At 41.7% G+C, this 22,378-nt stretch overlaps 1 protein-coding gene across 1 annotated transcript in view; it reads right to left on the reverse strand.

The window, feature by feature from the left end:
* The window catches only part of LOC122804259 (transmembrane protein 87A-like), a gene marked incomplete in the record, with an annotated part of 1,166,529 nt that overhangs the window by 167,540 nt on the left and 976,611 nt on the right, over positions 1-22,378 (reverse strand). Inside the window, 1 exon segment of the mRNA XM_044074023.1 lies at positions 14,491-14,564. Coding sequence (XP_043929958.1) covers positions 14,491-14,564 — 74 coding nt within the window.

Raw genomic sequence — 22,378 nt, forward strand, 5'->3', positions numbered from 1 at the left:
ACGTATCTGAGAGGGGTTTTCAATCATTGTCAAAACATTCTAAAAAGAACTTCTCAAATGCCTGAAGTACTTTTGGGGTATGGGGTATTAAGTTATCTTTCATCATGGCAGCAGGGAAGATGCTATAATAGTGCTCAGGTACGCTTTGGGAAGTGTAGGTCTACAAGAACCAAAACATCAGATTTTCTAACAATGATATCAGGTACCAGCTCCTCAGTGGTACAGCCCCGATCTTCTCTCTCTCTCTTTCACATGTAAACACACAAACACACTCTAAAGTCTAGCTGCAAGTATGTCATGATTTTCTCAAAATATTTACTGTACAAAATCTTGCTCCTTTAGGTTTATTACTGTGAAACTATGCACCCAGAAGCTTCCAGTTTTTGTGTAACTGTTCACTAATGTAGCATGCATTTTTTGAGTATAAACAGAACTACCTTTCCACATGTTGCTACATGATGGGAGATGGAAAGCTACAAGTTACTTAATAACATTGTACTTTGCTGCCTGCAAATAAAGTACAAACATTTCGACTTTTTGTGTAATTTCAATACGTTATCTTTCAGTCTTCTTTTTAGAATGTTTTGACAATGATTGAAAACCCCTCGTTGGTCAGATCCGACCACAAGCTAATCACCCTAGACCATCCACATCCCTCCCCCACCCCCCATTAGGGAAACCACAGTAAAAAATTTCTCCAAAGCCAACTTCACGCTTCTTAAGACAGAAGTGGCAAACTTCACGACACCCATGCTGATGGACAATAGAGGTATGACTGCTGAAGACTACACAAATGCACTTTATAAGCACTTACACGAGTGCATGGATCGTGCAATCCCTAACAGAACCAAGATGCTATCCTCCAAACAAAGGAAGCCAATCTGGTGGTCCCCTGCCATAAACAAACTCTACAACAGAAGAAAGAAACTGTTGCAAAAGAGAGTAAAATCCCATGATTGGAGAAACTCCCTGGTCAGCCTCAGTAAGAAGCTGAGATCCCTCATAAAATCCTCCAAAGCTAGTTATGAAAACAAAATTGCCACTGACTCTAAAGACAACCACAAAGCATTCTATAGCTATGTCAAGAATCTCAATGGCAACACTCAGATCTGCTCTGAGTTACAGCACAATGGCACTAAATATACAGAGACAACTGATATTGCCAACATCCTTGCAGATAGGTTCAGTGCTAACTTTACCCCCCTGTCATCCCCTAAAGGGCCCATCTCTATACCAGAAGAATGCAAAGTTCCTGTAATCATGGCTGCACAGGTAAAAAAACACACTATCCAAAGCCAAGAACACAGCATCCATGGGACCTGACGACATCCCAGGCTGTGTTCTACATGAACTACAGAACGAACTGGCACCCCACCTAAGTACCATGTTCAATCATAGCCTCACCTCAGGCTATGTGCCCACTGAATGGCGCACAGCGACAGTTATCCCACTCTACAAAGGGGGAGCCACCACAGACCCTGGAAACTACCGCCCTATTAGCCTAACGAGCCTGGTCTGCAAGGCTATGGAGTGCATCATCATGGAACTTATAAACAATGACATTGATAATCTCCAAACTCAGGACCCCACCCAGTTCGGGTTTGTAAAAGGCAGATCATGTCACCTAAACCTGATAGACTTCTTTGAAGCAGTCACCAAAGCAGTAGATGAGGGTAAGGTGGTTCACACAGCCTATCTAGATCTCGCCAACGCTTTCAACACCAACCCCCACTCTGGAATTATAGATAAACTCACTAAACTAGGTATAAATCCCTATGTCTTAAGATGGGTTGCCAACTGGCTCACTGACAGAACCCACACTGTGAAAGTAGCAGGCTCCAAATCCAACTTCAGACCAGTGACAAGTGGAGTATTACATAGTTCAGTCCTGGGTCCTCTCCTGTTTGGTATCTACTTCTCTGAAGTACAGGCCAACACAGGTCTTTGGCTAATGAATTTCGCAGATGACTGCAAACTAGGAGCCATAATCAAAACTCCAAAAGATGTGGACATCCTACAAAAGGGCCTCGCTGAGACAGATGCCTGGTGTCAAAGCCATGGCCTCAAGCTCAATGCCAAAAAGTGCATTGTCATCCCTTTTGGTAAAAACTCAGTACCCATGAACTACCACATAAGTGGTAGTCTACTTAACACCGAAAGTGTGATAAGAGACCTTGGGACACAGGTGGACAGTAGTCTCTCCTTTGATAATCACATTGCCACAGTAGTCAATAAATCCTTCTGTGTGTCCAAAGTACAAGTAGCATCCAGGGAACCACCAAAGCAGCACGTTGTAATAATACGTATGAATAAATAGAAATAACGTCTTATAAACTATAAAATCAAAGGTGACTGTTAAACGATCAACCATTTATTAAAAACAGTAAGCGCTTTCACCTCTAGGGCTTCATCAGACTTACAACAATAATTACTGAACCATTTAAATAACCTGAGCTAGTTTAAAATTAATGACATCACTTCCTCTAATTCAAAATATACAACTCAATATGATGTAAAGTCATAAATTATTCATTTCGAAACACTTAAAAACTTCATAACAGCTTTTCCATATGATCAAGACCTACAATCAAATGTAATATAAAATAATATAAAAACATGAATTATTCATACTCAAACTATTTAAAAACCATTTTAAATGGTAATGGAATCATATTCAGACTACAGACTAATTAGTACTGGATTAATATACTACTAAAAAACATATTAAATACATTATAATATGAATATATAACATATAAATGCAAATATATAAAAAATATATACATTAATATGTTCATGCTTAATTTAAATAATCCTATAAAATCTCATTAAAAATACAAAAATTTGCAGATATAAATGTTAAACAAACAACTATATACTGTTTAAAGACTGAATACCTAACTATTGAATTAATTCTATAACGCCCAAACCACTGGCATCATTCATTTGTGTGTGTGAAAATCTTCAGCTTCCTATTACTCAAAATAGGCTTCAATGGAACTTTGTCATTAATGCCTGGTGTTTTATCGGCTCTGAATTTGATAATCCATTTAATTTCACAACGTTCTGTATAATTACTGATATTACCTCCTCTGATGTTGGGAAATATAACTTGCAACACCGAGAATTTAAATAGATGTGTAGTATCTGTTTGCATCACATGTCTAGATAACGCATTACTATTATTTCCTATTGTGATATTGTAGTAGTGTTCCCTAATCCTTTCCTTTAATTTCCTATTTGTCTTTCCTATATAGAAAGCAGTACATTGTACACATCTAGCTAAATATATCACATTGCATGTCTGGCAATTCGCTATAGCTGTAAGAGAATAGGCGATACTTGTTACTGGATGTATGAACTTATCAATATTATCTATGTGAACACATTGATTACACCTCATACAAGGTTTAGTTCCCAACTGTTGATGACCACCATCAGAGCTAGGTAGCATTTTAGGATAACAAAGTATCTGTTTAAGGTTCCTTTTATTTTTAAAAATAAATTTAGGTTAATCTCCTACTATGTTCCTAATATCACTGTCTAATAATAATAATCCCCAAGGTTTCTTAAAAATGTCAATGATAGATTGTATATCAGAAGTGAACTAAAATTCTAGTTAATGGCAAATTATCACTCCGTTCAGTTATACAAGTAGATGTAGATTCCAAAAAATAAGGATGTGCTGTAGTATTCCTAGAGGCCCTAGTGCTACAAATAGCTTCATTAACTTCATAGGTGTTGTAACCTGTACATAAAAGTCTACCTTTCAGATCATCTAATTCATGTTCAAATCCCTTTTCCAAAGGATTAAGCCTCAAGGCTCTAATAGCTTGTTCCTTAGCCACACTTTTGAACACATGCCTGGGGTGCATGCTTGTCCTATGTAGTAAGGTGTTCCTAAAACAAGCTTTGCGATGTATTCCAGTATTGACCTAGTCCATTATAAAATCTTTCAATGTTCACATCCAAGAAGGAAATATCATTTAAAGAATAATTCATGATGAATTTTAAAAAACTTGATAAAGTGTTAATTTCTTCATAAAACTTAATTAATGAGTCCTCATCATTGTTCCAAACAAAAAACAAATCGACAAATCTGCGATAAAAGCCTACTGAACTCTTAAAGTTAAGTTTAAATAACTCTTTCTCCTCCCAGGAGGCCATAACAATATTGGCGTAACTTTTGGCACACGGTGTGCCCATGGCTACACCGTCACCTTGTAAGTAAATAGTATCATGGAACATAAACACATTGTTCTCCAATACTGTTTCTAAGAATACACATAACAGATCTATTTGTGTTGAGTCCATTTCAGAATGAGTAGCTAAATAGTTTTGGACACTGATAACACCAATACTGTTAGGTATAACTGCAAATAAACTGACTACATCCATAGTAACCAAATAAAAAGGAGAGTCTTGTGAGATCTTTCTCAAATAATCATAAAATTCCTTTAAAAATTGCTTACTATCTTTCAAAATCTGTTTCCTGCCATCAACAACAGGTCTAAGAAAATATTCAATATATATTGATAAAGGTTCAGTCACCCAATTCCTACCTGAAACAATAGGTCTCATTGGGGGCTGTTCTAAATTTTTATGAATTTTAGGTAGCCCATTAATTATAGGAATCAAGGGATTCTTCACCTTCAAAAAATTGAACAAATCAAGACTAATAAACTACTCATCAATGCATCATCTAGCATTTCTAAAACTTTTGTAACTTTCATTTCTACTACTTTGTTGTCTATAATAGTATAATAATTCCTATCTCGAAGTAAGCCATACATACTCTCCTTATAATTATTAATGTCTAAAACTACCAATGGGCCTCCTTTATCCGCAGGTCTTATAATTATAGATTTATCTTTACTTAAACTCTCTAAAGCCATTCTTTGTTTATAGTTTAAATTCCTTTTGTGTTCCTTAACGTTAATTCCTGAATTATACATCTTATATAAATCCTCTTCTACTAGTTTATTAAATATATCCAGATAAGGGTTTAAAAACGGAACATATGTACTGGGTTTTTTGAAAGGCATTCGTTGAGCATTTTATTCAATAACTTCTCTAAAATTTACTTTTAACTGAACATTCCGAGTAAATAACTTGGAATCTATAATTGTTTCTGAAATTTCACTCATACTAGAAGGAATAAATAATAAGCCTTTCTCTAAAACTTGAGTTTCATGTTGTGTTAAAACTCTATTTGACAAATTATACACTAATGAGTCTCGATTTTCTCCCACATGCGTTTCAGTGTGGGATCTGTATGTCCCCCCCCCCCAGAGCCTTTCCTTTTCTGCCTGCCTCGACTGTAAGACCTCGGTTGTTTGCCTGAGTGAGGCATTTCTATGGAGAAAGGGATAGTTTCATTGCTTAAATGAGCATTAGTACCGCGTGTAAAACACTCTTTAGGTCTAACTACTGGATCAGCAACTGATGATTTATTATTTGCATCGTTACTAATTTCATTAGACTGTACATTTAGCATTGATCTACTATCATCCTGCTCACTATTGTGTATAATCACAGAACCAATTACTGATCGACTACTAGCATCCTTCTGACCATTCTGTGCCCTATTAACATTAATATGTTCAGTTTCTGTATTCAATGTATATCCCGTAACAGTCTCAATAGAAACTGTATTCAATTCTTTTGAAACTGAAGGCATTGTCCTTTTAACTTGATTATTAAAATTAGAGTTCAAAGTCAAGCTATTGGCAGTAGTTCTCGGCCAAGTGAGCACATGTCCTGCCAAGAAATCTTTAGTGTCCCTCGAAATTTTATTTTTCTTCTGTTCCAACAATCGTTTTTCATAGATTTGTACATTGTCCAGTACCTGTTCCAAGCCCTGTTCTACATAGGGCCCTGGAAACTTAGTTACAATCTCTCTGTGCTGCTCAGTTACAATTTTAAACAAATTGTCCTCTTCCGGTTGAAAGAAATCATTAAGCAGTTTCATGTAACTCATACTTAATTCAGGGTTAAGCTGTTGCCACTTATATAATAAACTGGGGTAAGTATTAACTGTTGTAGGCATCTTTACGATGCGCAGTCCACGTGGTACAATTTTTCTAGATAAACAAACTTCAAAATGATAGCACTGCAATCACATCCTTTTTAACTTGGTTAAATTCAGTTCCAAGTTATCTAGTGCCTCAGTTAACCCCAAAAGCTGTTCTTTATCAGTCAATATATTGTCATCACCTTCCGATATTTCATAATACATCAACGGATTCTCTGTTCTGGAAATAGCATTAAGAAAACGTTCCGGTGCTCGTATATCCTTCCTGCCAGACTCTGGATCATAAGGATGCTACTTGTACTTTGGACAGTTATATTATACTTTGTTATTGCGTCCTTGGAGCTTTTGTTCGAAGGGAGTTGTGACCGTTTGCTGTATTTCATAAATCCTTCTATGTGGCACACCTCATCACAAAAGGTTTCTCATCCAGGAAAAAAAGAGGTCACTGTTCCCCTCTACTCATCACTCATTAGACTCATTATAGAGTACAATGCCCCTTTTGGTACGTACCTCACAAGACATCTACAACTGGAAAGGCCACAGAAATACCTCACAAAGAGGATTACCGGCCTCAAAGAGATGCCCTATGCAGACCGTCTCAAAAAACTGCAGCTTTACTCTGTTGCATATCACCTACTTAGAGGCGATCTCTGCGAAACACACAAAACTATGTCAAACTCAGAGCTTTTAGACATGCTCCACTTAAAGAAATCCCAATCCCTACGAGCTACACGCTCTAGGGACCTAAACCTCATCACCACAATAAACAGAACATGCTGGAGGGATAGATTCCTGTTCCAGAGACTTCCCATACTCTGGAACAAACTACCTATCTATATCAAACAAAGCTTCAAGAAAAATCTTGATGATTGGATGGGAGATAGGAAATTCACCCCGGGGATCACTTCTGCGGCTCTGCTCGACAGTGGCACAGGAAAATAATTTTCTTGGGTGGCGAAAGTTGTTTATATGGTCATGCAGAGCTTTTGTGTATGCCTCTGCATGTTTTCTGGATTTGGGGGAGCTTGTAAATTAGCTGTGCCATCCCTTAACAGGGGGTAATTTACCTTTGAGAAGTCCTTAACATTTTTGGGGTTGGGGAGGGACTAGTTTTGCCTTTAATTCAAGGGTGAAACACTTTGTGATCTAATGTTACGAGTGAGGACATAACATGGTGGTGGTGGTGTGGGGGGGGGGGTGCAGCACTATCCCATATTTGTCAGTGCCCAATTTAGGATAATTGTTCCCTTAGTGGGAGTGCAGACTAGCTGCTCCAGGGCATTTGAATTTATAAAGTCAGGAAATCTTTGGGCCTGCATGTTAGTGGTCATGTACGTCGCCCACTTAATGGAGGGGTAGTTAAAATCACCCATGAGTATGGTACTGGGCTGAATGGTGAGTGATTCTAGTAACTTCAGGTATGATGCATGGGTTTCCTGGTTCATAGTGAGGGACCTGTAGCTAGCAAGAATATGATACTGGATTTTTCCAGTGGTTAAGTTGGACATAAAGTAGCTCAAACATGTATTTATTTGAGCAGCCTTGAGGTGTGCTTATTCTTTATGTAGACAGACACATCTCCACCTTTTGCCCAGTCATGTTCAGTGGCTGGTTGGAATGTATGAAAGGCTTTAATAGCCATGCAACGCTGGAGTGCTTTCTGTGTCTTCGAACCATGTTTCATTAACTGCACAGATGTCAGCATCCCCAAGGTGAGGAGAGTTCCAGGGAGTGCAGTTTCTTGTTGAGACTCCTAGCACTGAGTAGTAACACCTTTAGCTTGTTCGAGTAGCTTTTGCTACGTTGGAAGGTTTGTCTGTTTGGCAATGCCTAAGAAAAGGCACTACAGGGGTGGATAATGTTTTGGCCAATATCTGAAAGCCAAGATGTGACAGGTGAAGACCAGCCCTGGCAAAGCAGCATGGCCTATCAACCACATCCTCCCAGGCTGCCAAGTACTGGACCTGTTGGAATGACACCAGTAGCTAAGCCAATTGTTAAAAGTTGATCATTTTTCTGGTGGCATTATCCTTGGAGATGGTAGAATGCTGCTCAATGATAGTCTCATACCTACATGTGACATACATTCTGAGAGATTAATCATGTCTCTCTTCATATAGTCCAAGTAAGTATGTCTCGCATCATTCATGCCCACATGGACTATGACTGGGTTATACTGGTACTTAGGGGTAAGTAATGTGAGTGCTTGCATGATCTGGCAAATCCTGGCCCTTGACAGACAATTAACTGCAACCTTCGCCTTATTCAGTCTGGTAAAATGGACAACTGTGTTTCTCACATTGGAGTTTCCTATGACCAGAAGATTGGGCCGTGGAGTGTTTCACCTTATGGGCTTGGCAGTTGAGGCACAATGAGATGTGGCTCTGTATGTCGTGATGGGAATTGTTTTGTTTGTGTATATATGGAATTTCTGAGGATTGCGCCTGAGAGGCCTTTGAGGAGCACCTCCACATATGTGGATCTATATGTGTGGTCCTTTGTGGGTGCAGTGAGTGATGTGCGTGAGTCACTAACAACCTGTTTGTCGCTTTTTGTGTCTGTATGAGAATCTAGTCACCAATGTCAGTGTGTAACTAAATCTCTCCCATACTGTATTTGTCTGTTCGAGAATTAAGCGGTTGCCAGTATACATAATGCAATTATTACACTGCCTCAGGATACCCATGTCCACCAAGCTGCATGCAAAGATAGCAGGAAGGTGCACATCTATGACTGCAGGTCCTAATGTGTACTTGAAAGGATAGGAGTGGAGGAGGTTTGTAACTGGATGAGGGAAGGGTGCTTACATGGTGTAGTCTGCATCTAACCTAACCAACAATGCTGCCCAGCGCCAATTCAGATGCTCTCCGAAAGCAAAATCCCTGAATGCTATAATAAGGTAGCTGGCACAATAAACTTTCACAGTATAATGAAAATAAGCAATGTTTCCAGATGTTTGCATCTGTACAGAGCATAGGTACGGCGAGCAGCTCATTGCAAATGTGCCAAATTTATACTAGCACTGGAAATGTAGAAATCTGACTGAGCCTTTTGGCCAACACAACTACACTTAGAGCCCTTTTGTGTGCTTCCCAACTCAGACAGACAAGGTAAACACCTACTGCCACTAGATAAATAATCCAAGTCATCCTAATGTAAAAGCACAGTAAAGCAGTGTCCGGAGGGAAATGTCTACCACAAACTAACGTACATAAACAGCAGTGTGCTTGAAACAGCTTATAAAAGTGTGATTATTCACTAAAAGTACTTTGCTTTTAGAAATAAGGCAACAGTCACTCAACTGTACAGAATTTATAAAGGCATTAAAAACAGGATAAGCTGATTAACAAGCCCTCCAGTCAATAAAAACAATTGCATGCAGGAATCTCTAGTGTGCTTCCCAACCTTTATAAAACCAGGCTACCACCTACTACCACTAGATGAAAAATCCACTGATCTCTTGATGTAAAAAAACAGAAAAGCGCTTGCTAGAGTGCAAAAACACCCTACTTTATCCAATAGCTAGCTACATAATGAATTCACAGCAAGTAAATCAGTAAAACAGACAATGAGAGGCAGTGCACTTTTTTCAAAATAAGCATAAGGAAAGGCAGATAATTCAAGATATAAACAGCAGTGTAGAAAGGAGAAGCTTATAAAGATCAATTTTCAGTAAGGATGAGCAGCTTAAAATCACCAAGTTTAAGAAGCAGATCAAGGAATGAGAGGGTGGGTTTGAAAAATAACTAACATGGAGTCACCAACAGTGCTTGTAGTTTATATGCAGGTTTTGAGTCTTATCAGGAAAGACAAAAGAGACAGAAATTCCCTGTGTATTTAACTATCACAAATGAACCAATGAAAAAAAAAACAAAAAACATGTGAACTATGCAACCTAGATAATTTAAGTGTCTATCTCCACAATGAACAAAAACACCAGGCCAGACTTCTTAAAACAGAAAAACAAAATGGAGCAGGTAAAAGAGAAAGCAGCTCTATCAGTTTAAGTATCTCACAGACACAAAAATAAGAAGTTATGTACTCACCATAACGTTCCATCTGAGTAGGTAGCTTCATTTGTCTGCAAACTGTGGGTCTTGGATCTGATATCGGATCCGAGCCGGCAACTTGTTTCATAGCTAATGGATCCGAGCTCCTAGCTCCTCCCCTCACCCATAATCCCCTGCCAACACTCCATGACCTCAGATCAAGTTTGCCCCTCAATATGTACCCAAAAAGGGTATTCCAATAGATCCGCTGAAGGCCAGGGGGAAAGAGGGGGGGATGGTTGCAGACAAATGAAGCTACCTACTCAGATGGAACGTTATGGTGAGTACATAACTTCTTAATCTGAAGTAGGGACTTCATTTGTCAGCAACCTGTGGGACAGAGTCCCCAGCTACCTGAATCTTGGGTGGCCATCATGGAAGGATATTGTAGAGCACCGCAGAGCCAAAGGATGCTCTCCCTCTAGAAATCACGTCCAGTTTGTAGTGGTTAATAAAGGTATGAGATGAGGCCCAAATGGCTGCCGAACAAATATCATCAAATGGAACTCTAGATTTGAAGGTCGCAGAAGTAGAGATGGAACGAGTGGAATGTGCAGAACTCCTTCAGGTGCGGGTCTCCCAGAAGCTTGGTACGCTAACAGGATACATTGTGAAATCCAGCGTGAGAGAGATATTTTGATATTGCTTTCCCCAAATTAAATTTGGCAAAGGAAATGAACAGCTGGTCGGATTGTCTGTGACCAGCTGTTCTAGGAGTATAAAAACTTAGCTGTCTATGAACATCTAATGAGTGCAGCTTGTACTCTCCTTTATTCTGATATTTAGGAAAGAAAATCGGTAAATTTATGGATTGATTTATATTGGTTTCTGATGCTATTTTGGGAAGGAAAGGGGGATTGATCCTGAGGTACACTCTGTCCGGATGAAAGATCAAATAAGGAGGCTTCACAGAAAGAGCTTGAAGCTCCTAAACTCTTTTCGCAGAAGTAATGGCTACAAGGAATGCTGTTTTCTAGGACAAGTATTTGAGATCTACTGAAGCAGCAGGTTCAAAAGGTGGAGCAGTCAGGGCTTGAAGAACTAGTGAAAGATCCCAAGGTGGTACGGCTTCTTTTATATGGGGTCTAAGCAAAAAGGTGCCCTTGAGAAAGGTTTTACACAATTTGGCCGACATCAAGGGCCCTGTGTCATGTCCCACATGGTAATGGGAGATGGCAGCCAATTGCACTTTGACAGTTGAGGAACTGGCGCCTTCCTGAAAAAGTTCGGTTAGTAAGTCTAATATGGATGGAAGAGGAGCCGTAAAGGGATCTAGATTATGATGCTCCGCCCAGACGGAGAAACGTTTCCATTTACTGCGGTACACTTTCCTGGTGGAGGGCTTATGCGCTGCCACAAGGATGGCTTTGAGTGGTATAGAGATACCGGGAGTCCTAACTAGGAGTGGAACTGGAGCAACCAAGCTGTCAGCTTCAGATTGTCCAGATTTGGGGTCAGTAAGTCCGACAGATGGGAGATTAGATCCGGACTGGGATCCAGAATCCAAGGGGGATTCACTAGGTGAGACCACAGGTAAGGGAACCAAATTTGCCGAGGCCAGAATGGGGCAATGAGGATCATCCTGCTCCCCAACCGCAAGGCTTTCTGTAAGAGTTGCAGCATCAGGGGTAGAGGAGGATAGGCATAAAGTAGACCGGGTGGCCAAGCATGCACCAGAGCGTCTCTTGGGGTTTCCCCTGGAGGGGGAATCAGAGCGAAGAAATTGCCGCATTTGGTGTTTGAGGGAGAGGCAAAACGATTGCAGCAGGGTTGCCCCCATATTGTGAATATCTGCTTCGCTACTAGTGGGTTGAGAGACCACTCGTACGGGGTAAGAAAGGTGCGGCTGAGTTTGTCCGCTAGGATGTTGGCCCGCCCCGGAATGTGCGTTGCAATCAGAAAGCGGTTGGTGGAAATCGCCCATTCCCACACTCTCATGGCTTCGCGGCATAGAGGGTAAGACCTGGTTCCCCCCTGTTTGTTGATGTACCAGACAACCGACATGTTGTTCGACTGAATTGCAATCGTTCCTACGGGGAGGAGATTCTGAAGTGCTGCAACGTGTACAGCACCGCTCTCATCTCCAGAACGTTGATATGCAGGGAGGTCTCTGTATCGTTCCACATGCCTTGGACGGTCCTGCCTGAATAATGCCCCACCCAAGGCGGGAGGCGTCCGTGGTCACCGTGGCGAGAGGTGCAGAAGGGTGGGCCCGTATGGAGGTCCAGAGCATGGAGCCACCATAATAGAGCCCTCCTGCAAGCCTTGTTGATAGCAATGGGGTGATGGAGCGGAAAAGACAAAAAGGACCATTGTACTAGAAGGGTCCATTGCAGTACCCGCATGTTCAGACGGGTGCATGGAAGGAGCGTTATCGCTGCCGCCATGGAGCCCTGCACCCTCAGGAACAATTCCGCTGGTGGGGTCTCTGATTGGAGGATAGCCCGCACATGAAGTTGCAAATTCCGTAGTCGTTCCGACATCAGAAAGGCTCGTACATCTCTGGTGTCTATTCTGGCTCCTATGAATTCTATGACTTGTGTCGGGGCCAGAAAGGATTTGTCGGCATTGATGGTGATGCCTAACTGTGGGGCTAGGCGGAGAAAGAAATCTCTGGCTGAGCAAAGTAGATGCCTTGTTGGGGCGGTCAGGAGCCAGTCGTCCAGGTACGGAAAGACCTGTATTCCCTGGAGTCTCAGGTGGGCCGCAATCACTGCTAATACCTTGGTGAACACCCTGGGGGCTGTGGTGAGGCCAAAGGGAAGGACCCTGAACTGGTAGTGACTGGCTCCCAGCTGGAAGCTGAGGAACCTCCTGGATCGTCTGTCCATTAGAATGTGGTAGTACGCATCCTTGAGGTCTACAGAGCACATCCAATCATTCTCCCTTAGAAGGGGGAGAATAGATTGAAGAGTGACCATTCGGAATTTTTCCTTGGTTACCTACAGGTTCAAACGGGATAGGTCTAGAATCGGTCTGAAATCCCCAGTCTTTTTTGGCACCAAAAAGAACCTGGAGTAGAACCCTAATCTGAGCTGGTCTTGGGGGACAGGCTGGATGGCTCTTTTTCTTAGCAGCTGCAGCCTCCCTCTGATCGGGTGGTACATCGGGAGGTTCTTGAATTTGGGGACATGAAGTAATGGGATTTTGTACCCTCTGGATATAATTCGAAGCACCCAGAGGTCTGTCGTGATGGACTCCCATGCCGCTAGGTGCTCCGAGAAGCGCCCCCCCCCCAACTGCCTCCAGAGTGGAGCAGTCGGGCAACCCTTCAGGGCTGCTGCGTGGGCCTGTCAGAGAAGGGTTCTCTGGACCCAAACTTTCTCAGAGCCCCTCTGCCCCTGGGGCAGCGTCTTCCCCGTACTCCTCTGCCACGGAAGGACTGGTTGTCCGGAGCGGGTTGGGAATGTTGCAATTTCCGGAACCACATCTTCTTCTGACCCTTTTGGTTCTTTGAAAAGGACCGCTGGGGAGCAGAGAAGCGGACTCCGACGGCAGACAACGTCTTCCTGTCCTTCTCGCTCTGGACAAGTGTCTCGCGAACCGTTTTGCCAAACAGGGCAGAACCATCGAAAGGGGTGTTCGCAAAGGACGCTTTAAAGGGCTCCGCAAAGTCACAATGAAATTTGACAGAAAAACAGACTTAACTGACGATTTTTTGCTAGAGCTCAAGGAATCCAGCCATCCACAAGCGCGGCAAACTAGATCTGAGGTCATGGAGGGTTGGCAGGGGATTATGGGTGAGGGGAGGAGCTAGGAGCTTGGATCCATTAGCTATGAAACAAGTTGCCGGCTCGGATCCGATATCGGATCCAAGACCGACAGGTTGCTGACAAATGAAGTCCCTACTTCAGATTATAGGTTTACTTTCCTCACCCAGCAGGGAGTCGCTTTTTTTTGACTGAGTAATACAAGATTACTGATGATAGCAGGAATCTAGCTTCAACATGTGACAGAAGGAAAAAAAACCAGGTGGGCTCTCTGGGGATACATATCTTAAGCTGCGGTGCTACTTCAGTGTACATCAGTATGCTGAAAGAAATGCCAAATTCTTGAGTGTCAGATGGAATACTCAACCATGAACCCATCAAGTAGGTTTCCTAGGAGATCATAAGCTTTTGTTTTCTATAGCGAGTTAAATGTTTAGCAGAACACTAGCCTATGTCAGAAACAGGACAGAGAACAATACTGTGACACAGCATAAAACATATCGAGCTTTGTTTCCTACAATCATTGCTTAAAAATCCTGATAGACCAATGAGTGTGGCAACCATACTAAAATACTTTTAGCAACCTGACAATACTTTTAGCAACCTGACAACTGTAAAGTTTAAAAAAAATCAATAGCTTTAAAAACTTGTGAAGGCATGCAACTTTGCTAATCAAAAGTAGTTTTCATCTTCTCACCAAAAGCTTCATTTAACATTGGTTCTTTCAGGTCATCTTCATCATCTTCTTCCATCAATGGAGAGAAAGCAAACCTAAAGCAAGGAGAAATTAAAACCATGAATAATGATTATACCTGTCAAGTTAGGGCAAGCTTTAAGTGTGCATGCATGCATGTGTATTTTCTGTTCTTCTATGGAATAACAGACACTGACAAAACAACAGATTTAGTAACCCTTACAAAGAGCAATTATTCAAGAAATTTCTGCTAACAGCTGACTTTTAAAAGACTACAGCAAAAGGATACAGATTGAGACAAGTTGAATAATAATGTTTACAATGAACTTCTTTAACCTTTAACTGAACGCCATTATAAAGACTCAGCAGACCTAAACATGACGCAGGCATTTTAAGAATCATTCCTGTATGCACTTCCTCATTAATTTCCACCCAAGATGAAAAGTCCTACCCGAAGAGAACAAGACAAGAGAGAGTATTCTAAATTTAAAAATGAAAGCTAACAACAAAGTCTGACTCCAAGAAACCAAACCAGAATGCATGTGGAACATCTGTGCTATCTACAAGTCTCTTTCACAGGTATTGTATACAAGAGACACCAGTCCCCATACTGGATTAATCTCTGAGAAAGTCCACCTCTACACATTCAGTTGGAATAGGGAGCTGAACAGAATATCTTAATCCTACACCTACTGAGGATTCCAGATGAAAAACCACAAGGCAGTCTTGGTAACATTTTTTTTATTAATTCTGAGCATCTGTTATACAAGTATTATTTAAGAGAAGTTTCATAAGCAGACTACCGTGGAAACCAATCCCCCTCACTTAATGAGGGAAGTGCCGATGGGGAAGAGTCAGATCAACCCTCCCCCGCCCACCCTAACCTAAGTGGCAACAAAGATGTTAGTGTGGTAATACTGTTGCACTCGAAGTCAAACCAACACCACAAACTGTAGAAAAACAAAAAATGCTGGTCAAAGCACTTCAAAACTCAAGAATCTTTAGCTATTCAGCCCGTTAATAGAAAAACACAACACAGCGCCACACTGAGGAAATTAAGTGTTTTTCGTCTGGAGCAATGACCAAACTTCTACAGACAAAAAACAGCAGGCACAAAAACAGGTTTATACCCTCACAAGAACACTCCTCCCTCCACTCCTTAATTAAACAATTAACCAATACAACACAAAGGCAATTAATCATATACATGAATTGCAACTTGAAAAACTAAAATAAAATTCATTTAGTTCTTGCTGGTAGTAAAAGCAACAGGCACATCTACAATCATAAATAACTGTAAAATTTGAAATATAAAATATAAACTACAAAAGTAGAACATCATACTAAATACTTTAAAAATAATAATGCATCAGAAATTAAACGTTGTTGTTAAATACTCTGCCCCACAATGTTTAATACACTTAGAATTCAAAACTTATGTTGTTCAGTCCTTTCACTGCTGTAAACCTTACTACCTTATAGGGATGGGTACACCTATACATAAGGGATCAACCATGTTTATCATACTAATCATGAAGTCTTTAGTTTTAAGACCATGACTATAAATGACAACTCAGGGCACATAATTCTAACAAATTACTCAGAACATACACTCATAAAGATACGAATTATAAATTATCTAATAGGACTTTTCAGTTTCAATAAACAGTGAATGGAGCACCCATCATTTATACCCGGATAATGGCAAGCATCTAAGCCAATCTGCCACATCAATTCTCTTTTTTCCAATAGTAAACATCTTGGGCCTCTCCTTTTGACTCCTGTTACATGATCTATCACTCTGAAATTAAATCTATGGATAGGCATAATTTTAATGTGGGCAGTTAGTGCATTTTCAACCTTGCTTTTCCTGATACAATAAAGGTGCTCATACACTCGTTCTCTCAGTCTACAATCCATTTTTCCAATGTAAAATGCAGAGCATAAATTACACTGGGCAAGGTAAACTACATAGCTAGTGTTACAGTTGTATTTACCTGCTAAAGTCTTATAATTTTTGTCCCTTATGTTGAATGAATAACCTATATTCATATGTTTACCAACATTGCAGGATTCGCACTTGCTCATCCCGGGATTCTTGATAACTTTATGTTGGTCCATTTCTAAGAACTTTTTCAAGTTCAGACCTCTCTTAAATGTAAAGGAAGGGGAAGGACCTAACATGGTGCATAGTTCTAAATTACTGCTAAACAGGTTCCAGTTTTTCTTTATAACTGAAATTATGTGGTCACAATCAGGACTAAATGTTAGTATAAATGACACTTGTGACCTGTTAGCCTTTTGGAATGTGTTGAGCCCTTTACATGGAAATGATGAATTTAGTAAAGGTGAATAGAATCCACTACTAGACGTTTCATGTAGCACTTCATCCATCATTTCTGTGATGAGCTCTCTTGGATAACCTCGGGTAAGGAAAGTACAGTTGTGTACCTACCATAAATGTAGATGTTACAGTGTATTCACTGTTGCAGTCATTATAATTGGGTTATCCTGCTGGCAGGCTACCTGCAGTTGGCCTGAATTCCAAAGTCTAGGTCCGGCATTGGTTGCTGTTGCCTCCTCCCTGATGTCAGTGCGCCAGGGGTATAAAAGATGCAGCCGACGCCATTTTCTTCATTTTTTCTTGCCCCAGATGTCAGGTGCCCCCAAAAGGGTAGGCTAAAAATATATCAAAAAAGCATACGTGCACCAAAGTAAATTATTCTTTCCTCTACTAGCAATTACACCACATAGGTTGTGTATAGAACAGAGAAGTGCAGATAAGTTCCAGCAAAGATAAGGGGAATGGTGGGTGGGTAACCTGGACTGCAACAGTGAATACACTCGAACATCTACATTTATGGTAGGTACACAACTGTACTATGTTCATCGTGTTTCGCTGTTGCTGTCATTACAATTGGGTTGAATCCCAAAGCTAAGGTTGGGAGGCTGGAGCTAAACAGGATTAGGAGTGGCTATGAGGTCCTGCAGAACTGCAGTGGCAAAGCCTGCCCTGGATTTAGAGTAGAGTGGTAATTGATAGTGCTTTGTAAAAGTGTGCAATGAGCTCCAGGTTGCAGCCACTAAAATGTCTTTGGTTGGTACTCCTCTGAGGAAGGCTGCTGAAGTGGCTGCTGCTCTGGTTGAATGTGGCCTAATGGCCTTAGGCAATGATTTGCCATGATGTGAATAGCAGAAATGAATGCAGTGGCCTATCTACTTTGAAATAGTCTGCTTTGAGATAGCCTTTCCTTGTAATCCTGCAGCATATGTCACTAGTAATTGCTCAGTCTTTCTGAAAGCTTTGGTTCTGTCCAGGTAGAAGCACAGTTGTCTGTGTATGTCCAAAGAATGTAGAAGTCGCTCACCCTTATTCTGTGGGCTTGGATGAAAGGTAGGCAAGTGAATAATTTGGTTAAGGGCCACACTGGATACTACCTTGGGCATAAATGTCGGGTTTGTCCTCGGAGAAACCCTATCTGGATGGAAAATGATAAAACGATCCACAGCCATGAGTGCCTGTAGCTCTGAGAGTCGTCTTGCAGAGTTTATTGCTAGGAGCAGAGCTGTTTTCCAAGATAAAAATTTTATATCAGCTGTAGCGGCTGGTTCAAAAGGAGGCAGGGTGAGTTTTTCCAAGACATAACTGAGGTCCCATGCAGGTATTGGTGCTCTCCTTGGAGGCCTTAAGTTTTTGGCTCCTCTGAGGTACTGCCATAGCAAATGATGAGAAAAAACAGGTGGCTCTGTATTGTAATGAGCTAAAATGGCAGAGGCATGAATCTTAATTGATGAAAAGGATAGGCCTTTGTCCAGCATCTCAGTTAAGTATTGCAAAATCTGAGGAATATTTGGTACAATCGTGTCAATTCCTAGCGCCTGGTTCCAAGCACAGAATCTCTTCCATTTTTCAGCATAAGATTTTCTAGTACTAGGCCTCCTGGCCTCCAAAATAACATCCATCACCACTTTAGAAAGAGGGGTGTTTTGAATGACTACATTATCCGCCATGCTGCCAGATTTAAGGTCTTGAGTTGGCTGTGCAGGATCTGACTGTTTTGATGGGACAGTAAGTGAGGAATTTGAGGTAATGTCCAGGCTGGGCATAGAGACAGGTTCCTTAGGATTGGGTACCAGTGCTGGCGGAGAGATTCTGGGGCAATCAGTATCATTTTTGGCTTCTCTTGTCTGACCTTTAGGAGTACCTTGGGGAGGAGAAGCTGCGGAGGAAAGGCATATACTGCTAAATTTTTCCAGCTGAAAGATGCAGCATCCACTTTCCATGCTTGTTTGCGATAAGTCCTTGTGCAGAATCTCTGTAGTTGGCAGTTGTGAGGGGAGGCAAATAGATCTATGTCCGGGCATCCCCATTTCCTTGTTGTTATGCTGAATATTTGCAGATCCAATTTCCACTCGTGGGGATCCATGAGGTTTCTGCTTAGTTCGTCTGCCAGAGTATTTATCTTTCCTGGCAGGAATTGTGCCCGCAGATGTACTTGGTAAGTCAATGCTGTGCCCCACAAAGTCATGGCTAGTCTGCAAAGGGGATGGGAATGAGTGCCTCCCTGCTTGTTTATGCACCACATGACTGTGGTGTTGTCCGTTTTTATCAGTAGTTGTCCCGGATGAAGTTGGTCCTTGAAGGCTGTCAAGGCATTCTGAACAGCTAGCATCTCTTTTTGATTAATATGTAAATGCATTTGGCTTGCGGACCATGTGCCCTGAATACATCTTCCTGCCATGTGGGCCCCCCAGGCATAATCTGATGCATCTGTTGTTAATGTTTGCCTGGCTGTGGGCAAAGTGAATGTCTGTCCCTTGTTGTGTTGATAGGCCTTTGCCCATCATCGAAACTCCTGTTGCAGGCAGGGAATGAGGGTAATTATCGTTTCCAGGCTGTGACCATGTTGAGTCCAAACACTTTTTAGATACCATTGAAGTTTCCTCACATGCAGTCTTGCATATGGAATTAGCAGAATGCAGGATGCCATGAAGCCCAAAGCCTGAAGAATTTTTCTTGCAGATAACTGGGCCTTTGTTGCTAACAGTTTGAAATAAGTAGTCCGTTGCCTTTGTTTGTCTGCCGTGAAATAAGCCATCTGGGCAGTTATATTTAAGCTTGCACTGAGGAATATTATCTCTTGAGAGGGTACAAGTTTTGATTTATTTTCGTTTACCGTGTACCCTAGGCATGCTAGTAATCTTTTTACAAATGCCAGATGCTGTAGTAGAATGTCCTTGTTCTCTGCTTGAATGAGGCAGTCATCCAAGTAAGGGTATATTTGTATTCCTCTTTGTCTGCAAAATGCAATTACTGGAGCCAGGCATTTTGTGAAGACTCTGGGTGCAGTAGATAAGCCAAAGAGCAGTGCAGAGAACTGGTAGTGCATTGAGCCAGCTATGAATCTGAGGTATCTTCTGCATGATTGTCTGATTGGGACATGCAGGTAATGCCTCTTTTAGGTCTAAAGTCACAAGCCAAGTCTTCTTGCCCAGCATGGGTAGAAGCTGCTGCAGAGTCAACATTTTGAATTTTGGAATATCCAGGTGTGTTTATAATAGATAGGTCCAGTACTGGTCTCCAGGCTTTGTCCTTTCTGAGCACCAAGAACAGTCTTGAGTAAAATCCTTGTCCCTGCTCTTGCTCTGGTACTTGCTGAATGGCCCTCATGTCCATGGGGGATGAAATTTGCTTTTATGGCTCTGCCCATTGATTTTTTGGCAGGTCTGGCAAACCGTGTGCCCTTGGCAGGGTATGAAAGTGAAACTTGTAGCCTTGTGACACTATGTTCAAGACCCATTTGTCCAGGGTTATTATGTGACAATTTTGATGAAAAAGTGCTAGTTTTCCCCTTAAAGGTGCTGCCAGAAGATAAGTGCTTGGCGCAGACAGAGGGAAGTAATTGGGACTGTTTTCTGTATGGCTGTGATTTGTCTAATCCGCTTTTGGAGGTGGAAGCACCCCATTGTTTAGACCTGTATGTGCCTTGGGGCTGGGACCTGCCTCTAGGGCGTCTGTATCATCTGCCCCTTTGTGGCCTGTCTGACACTGGAAAGGACCAATTCTTTGTAGGCCAGTGTCTGCTAAATCTTGGAGATTGTACCTGTAAGAAATCCTTGACTGTTTGCATAGATTTTGCTTTGTCCTCCATTTTCTTCAACACCTCCTCTGCTTTAACACCAAACAAGGTATCAATCTAACGGAGCATCTAATAATTTTGCTTTAACATGATCAGGCAGATTCTGTTCCTTTAACCAAGCAAGTCTCCTGATGACAGAACCCGTAACAGCGGCCCTGCAGGAGGCCTCCAGAGAATCAAAACCACATTGCAAAGTATGTTTTCCAACCTGTTCAGCTGCATGCAATACATTCTGCATTTCTTTGTTTTCTGCACATTCAGAATTTATCAACATTTTCTGTTTAAGCAGTGACATAATATATTGCTGATATTTAAGCAAATGAAACTGACAATTTAAAGCCCTTTTAGCCAAATTAGCAGAAGTGTAAATATTTTTTCCCCATCTGTCCAGTGCCCTAGAATCCCTGTCAGAGGGTAGGGTTTTTTGCAGTGGAAGGCTTGACCCCTTTGGGACCCCGAGATATAGTTTCTGGGTCAGCAGCAGGGTTTTTAAAAAGAAATTTATGTGAATCAGTAACCCTGTAGTATCTGTCTGGCTTAACAGGAGCTGGAGGCAAGGAGTCAGGAGTCAGACTGGACTCTGAAAAAACATCATTTACAATGTCTAACACAGGAGAAATAGCAAAGGGCCTGTGCTGAGGCAGTAAAAGGAAGTCTCTGAGCCTTTTCTTAGATTCTAAATAATCTTGGCTCTCCCAGTGAAAATGGTCCCTCATGGTATGCAGAGTTTCCCCAAAAGAATAATCCTCAGGCGGAGAGGCTGAAGGGATAGATTCTTCAGCATCAGAATCCTCATAGGGAGGAAGAGAGTATGCCTGATCAGAAGAGGAATCAGATGAAATGGAAACCTGATCTAAAGATTCATATTATGTCTCTTGCCTAGGCCTCTTATCAGGAGGGATATGGGAACCCCTGAACAAAGTAATTAGGTCTTCGGCCATTTTCAGCATCTGTTTTTTAGACGTGGAGGCCTGTCCATGGGGCTGCTGTACTTGTTTCTTTGTCTGTAAAGGTGCTTTAGTCTTTGCCTTTGAAGCTGAAGTCGTTTTTACATGTAATTGTGTTGGCCTGAAAACACCCTCAGAAGCCGATGCCTGTTCAGCGGCTCCGAACCCATCTGAGGGAATAGTTCCCGAGGTTCCAATACCTTGAGTTTCCAGCAGCCTAGTCGGCTCCACGTGGGAGTCGGTAGCAGCCTGCGGCTTTAAAGTAGCGGGCATCAGGGGCTGCGAAAGCGCCTCACTGAGAACTGGCGACTGGCTTAGAAGAAGCCTCGTCAGTTTTGGACCTCTTATGCTTGTCCTTTTCTTTTTCCTTGCATTTCTTGTGAATTGCGGTAGTCGGATGGCTATCCGATGACATTGTGTAATTAAATCTTCTGCCAAAATAGTGAAATGCAAAATCGTACCGAAGCTTAATAGTGCGTTGGTTAAATCTAGCACAGAACCTACAATTAGCAATGTCGTGGTCAGGGCCTAGGCAAGGAATACAGTAGGAATGAAAGTCCTTATGAGGTATTTGCTTCCCACAAGAAATACAATTATTAACTTTTTCTGACATCGGTCTGGAGCAGGAAAAAAGTTTCCCCAACAGGGTACTTAGCTTTTAATGAAGACTTCGGATCTGAAATTCTAACACGAAAATCTCAGGAGTCAGCTGACTGGCACTTGTGAACTGCTTTTGCTTCGGGCACTGCGCAGCAAGAAAGACTGAAGAAAATGGCGTCGGCTGTATCTTTTATACCCCTGGCG

The sequence above is a fragment of the Protopterus annectens genome, chromosome 6.part0 (assembly GCF_019279795.1).
Source record: "Protopterus annectens isolate FY-2018-M chromosome 6.part0, PAN1.0, whole genome shotgun sequence".
Classification (NCBI taxonomy): Eukaryota; Metazoa; Chordata; order Ceratodontiformes; family Protopteridae; genus Protopterus; species Protopterus annectens.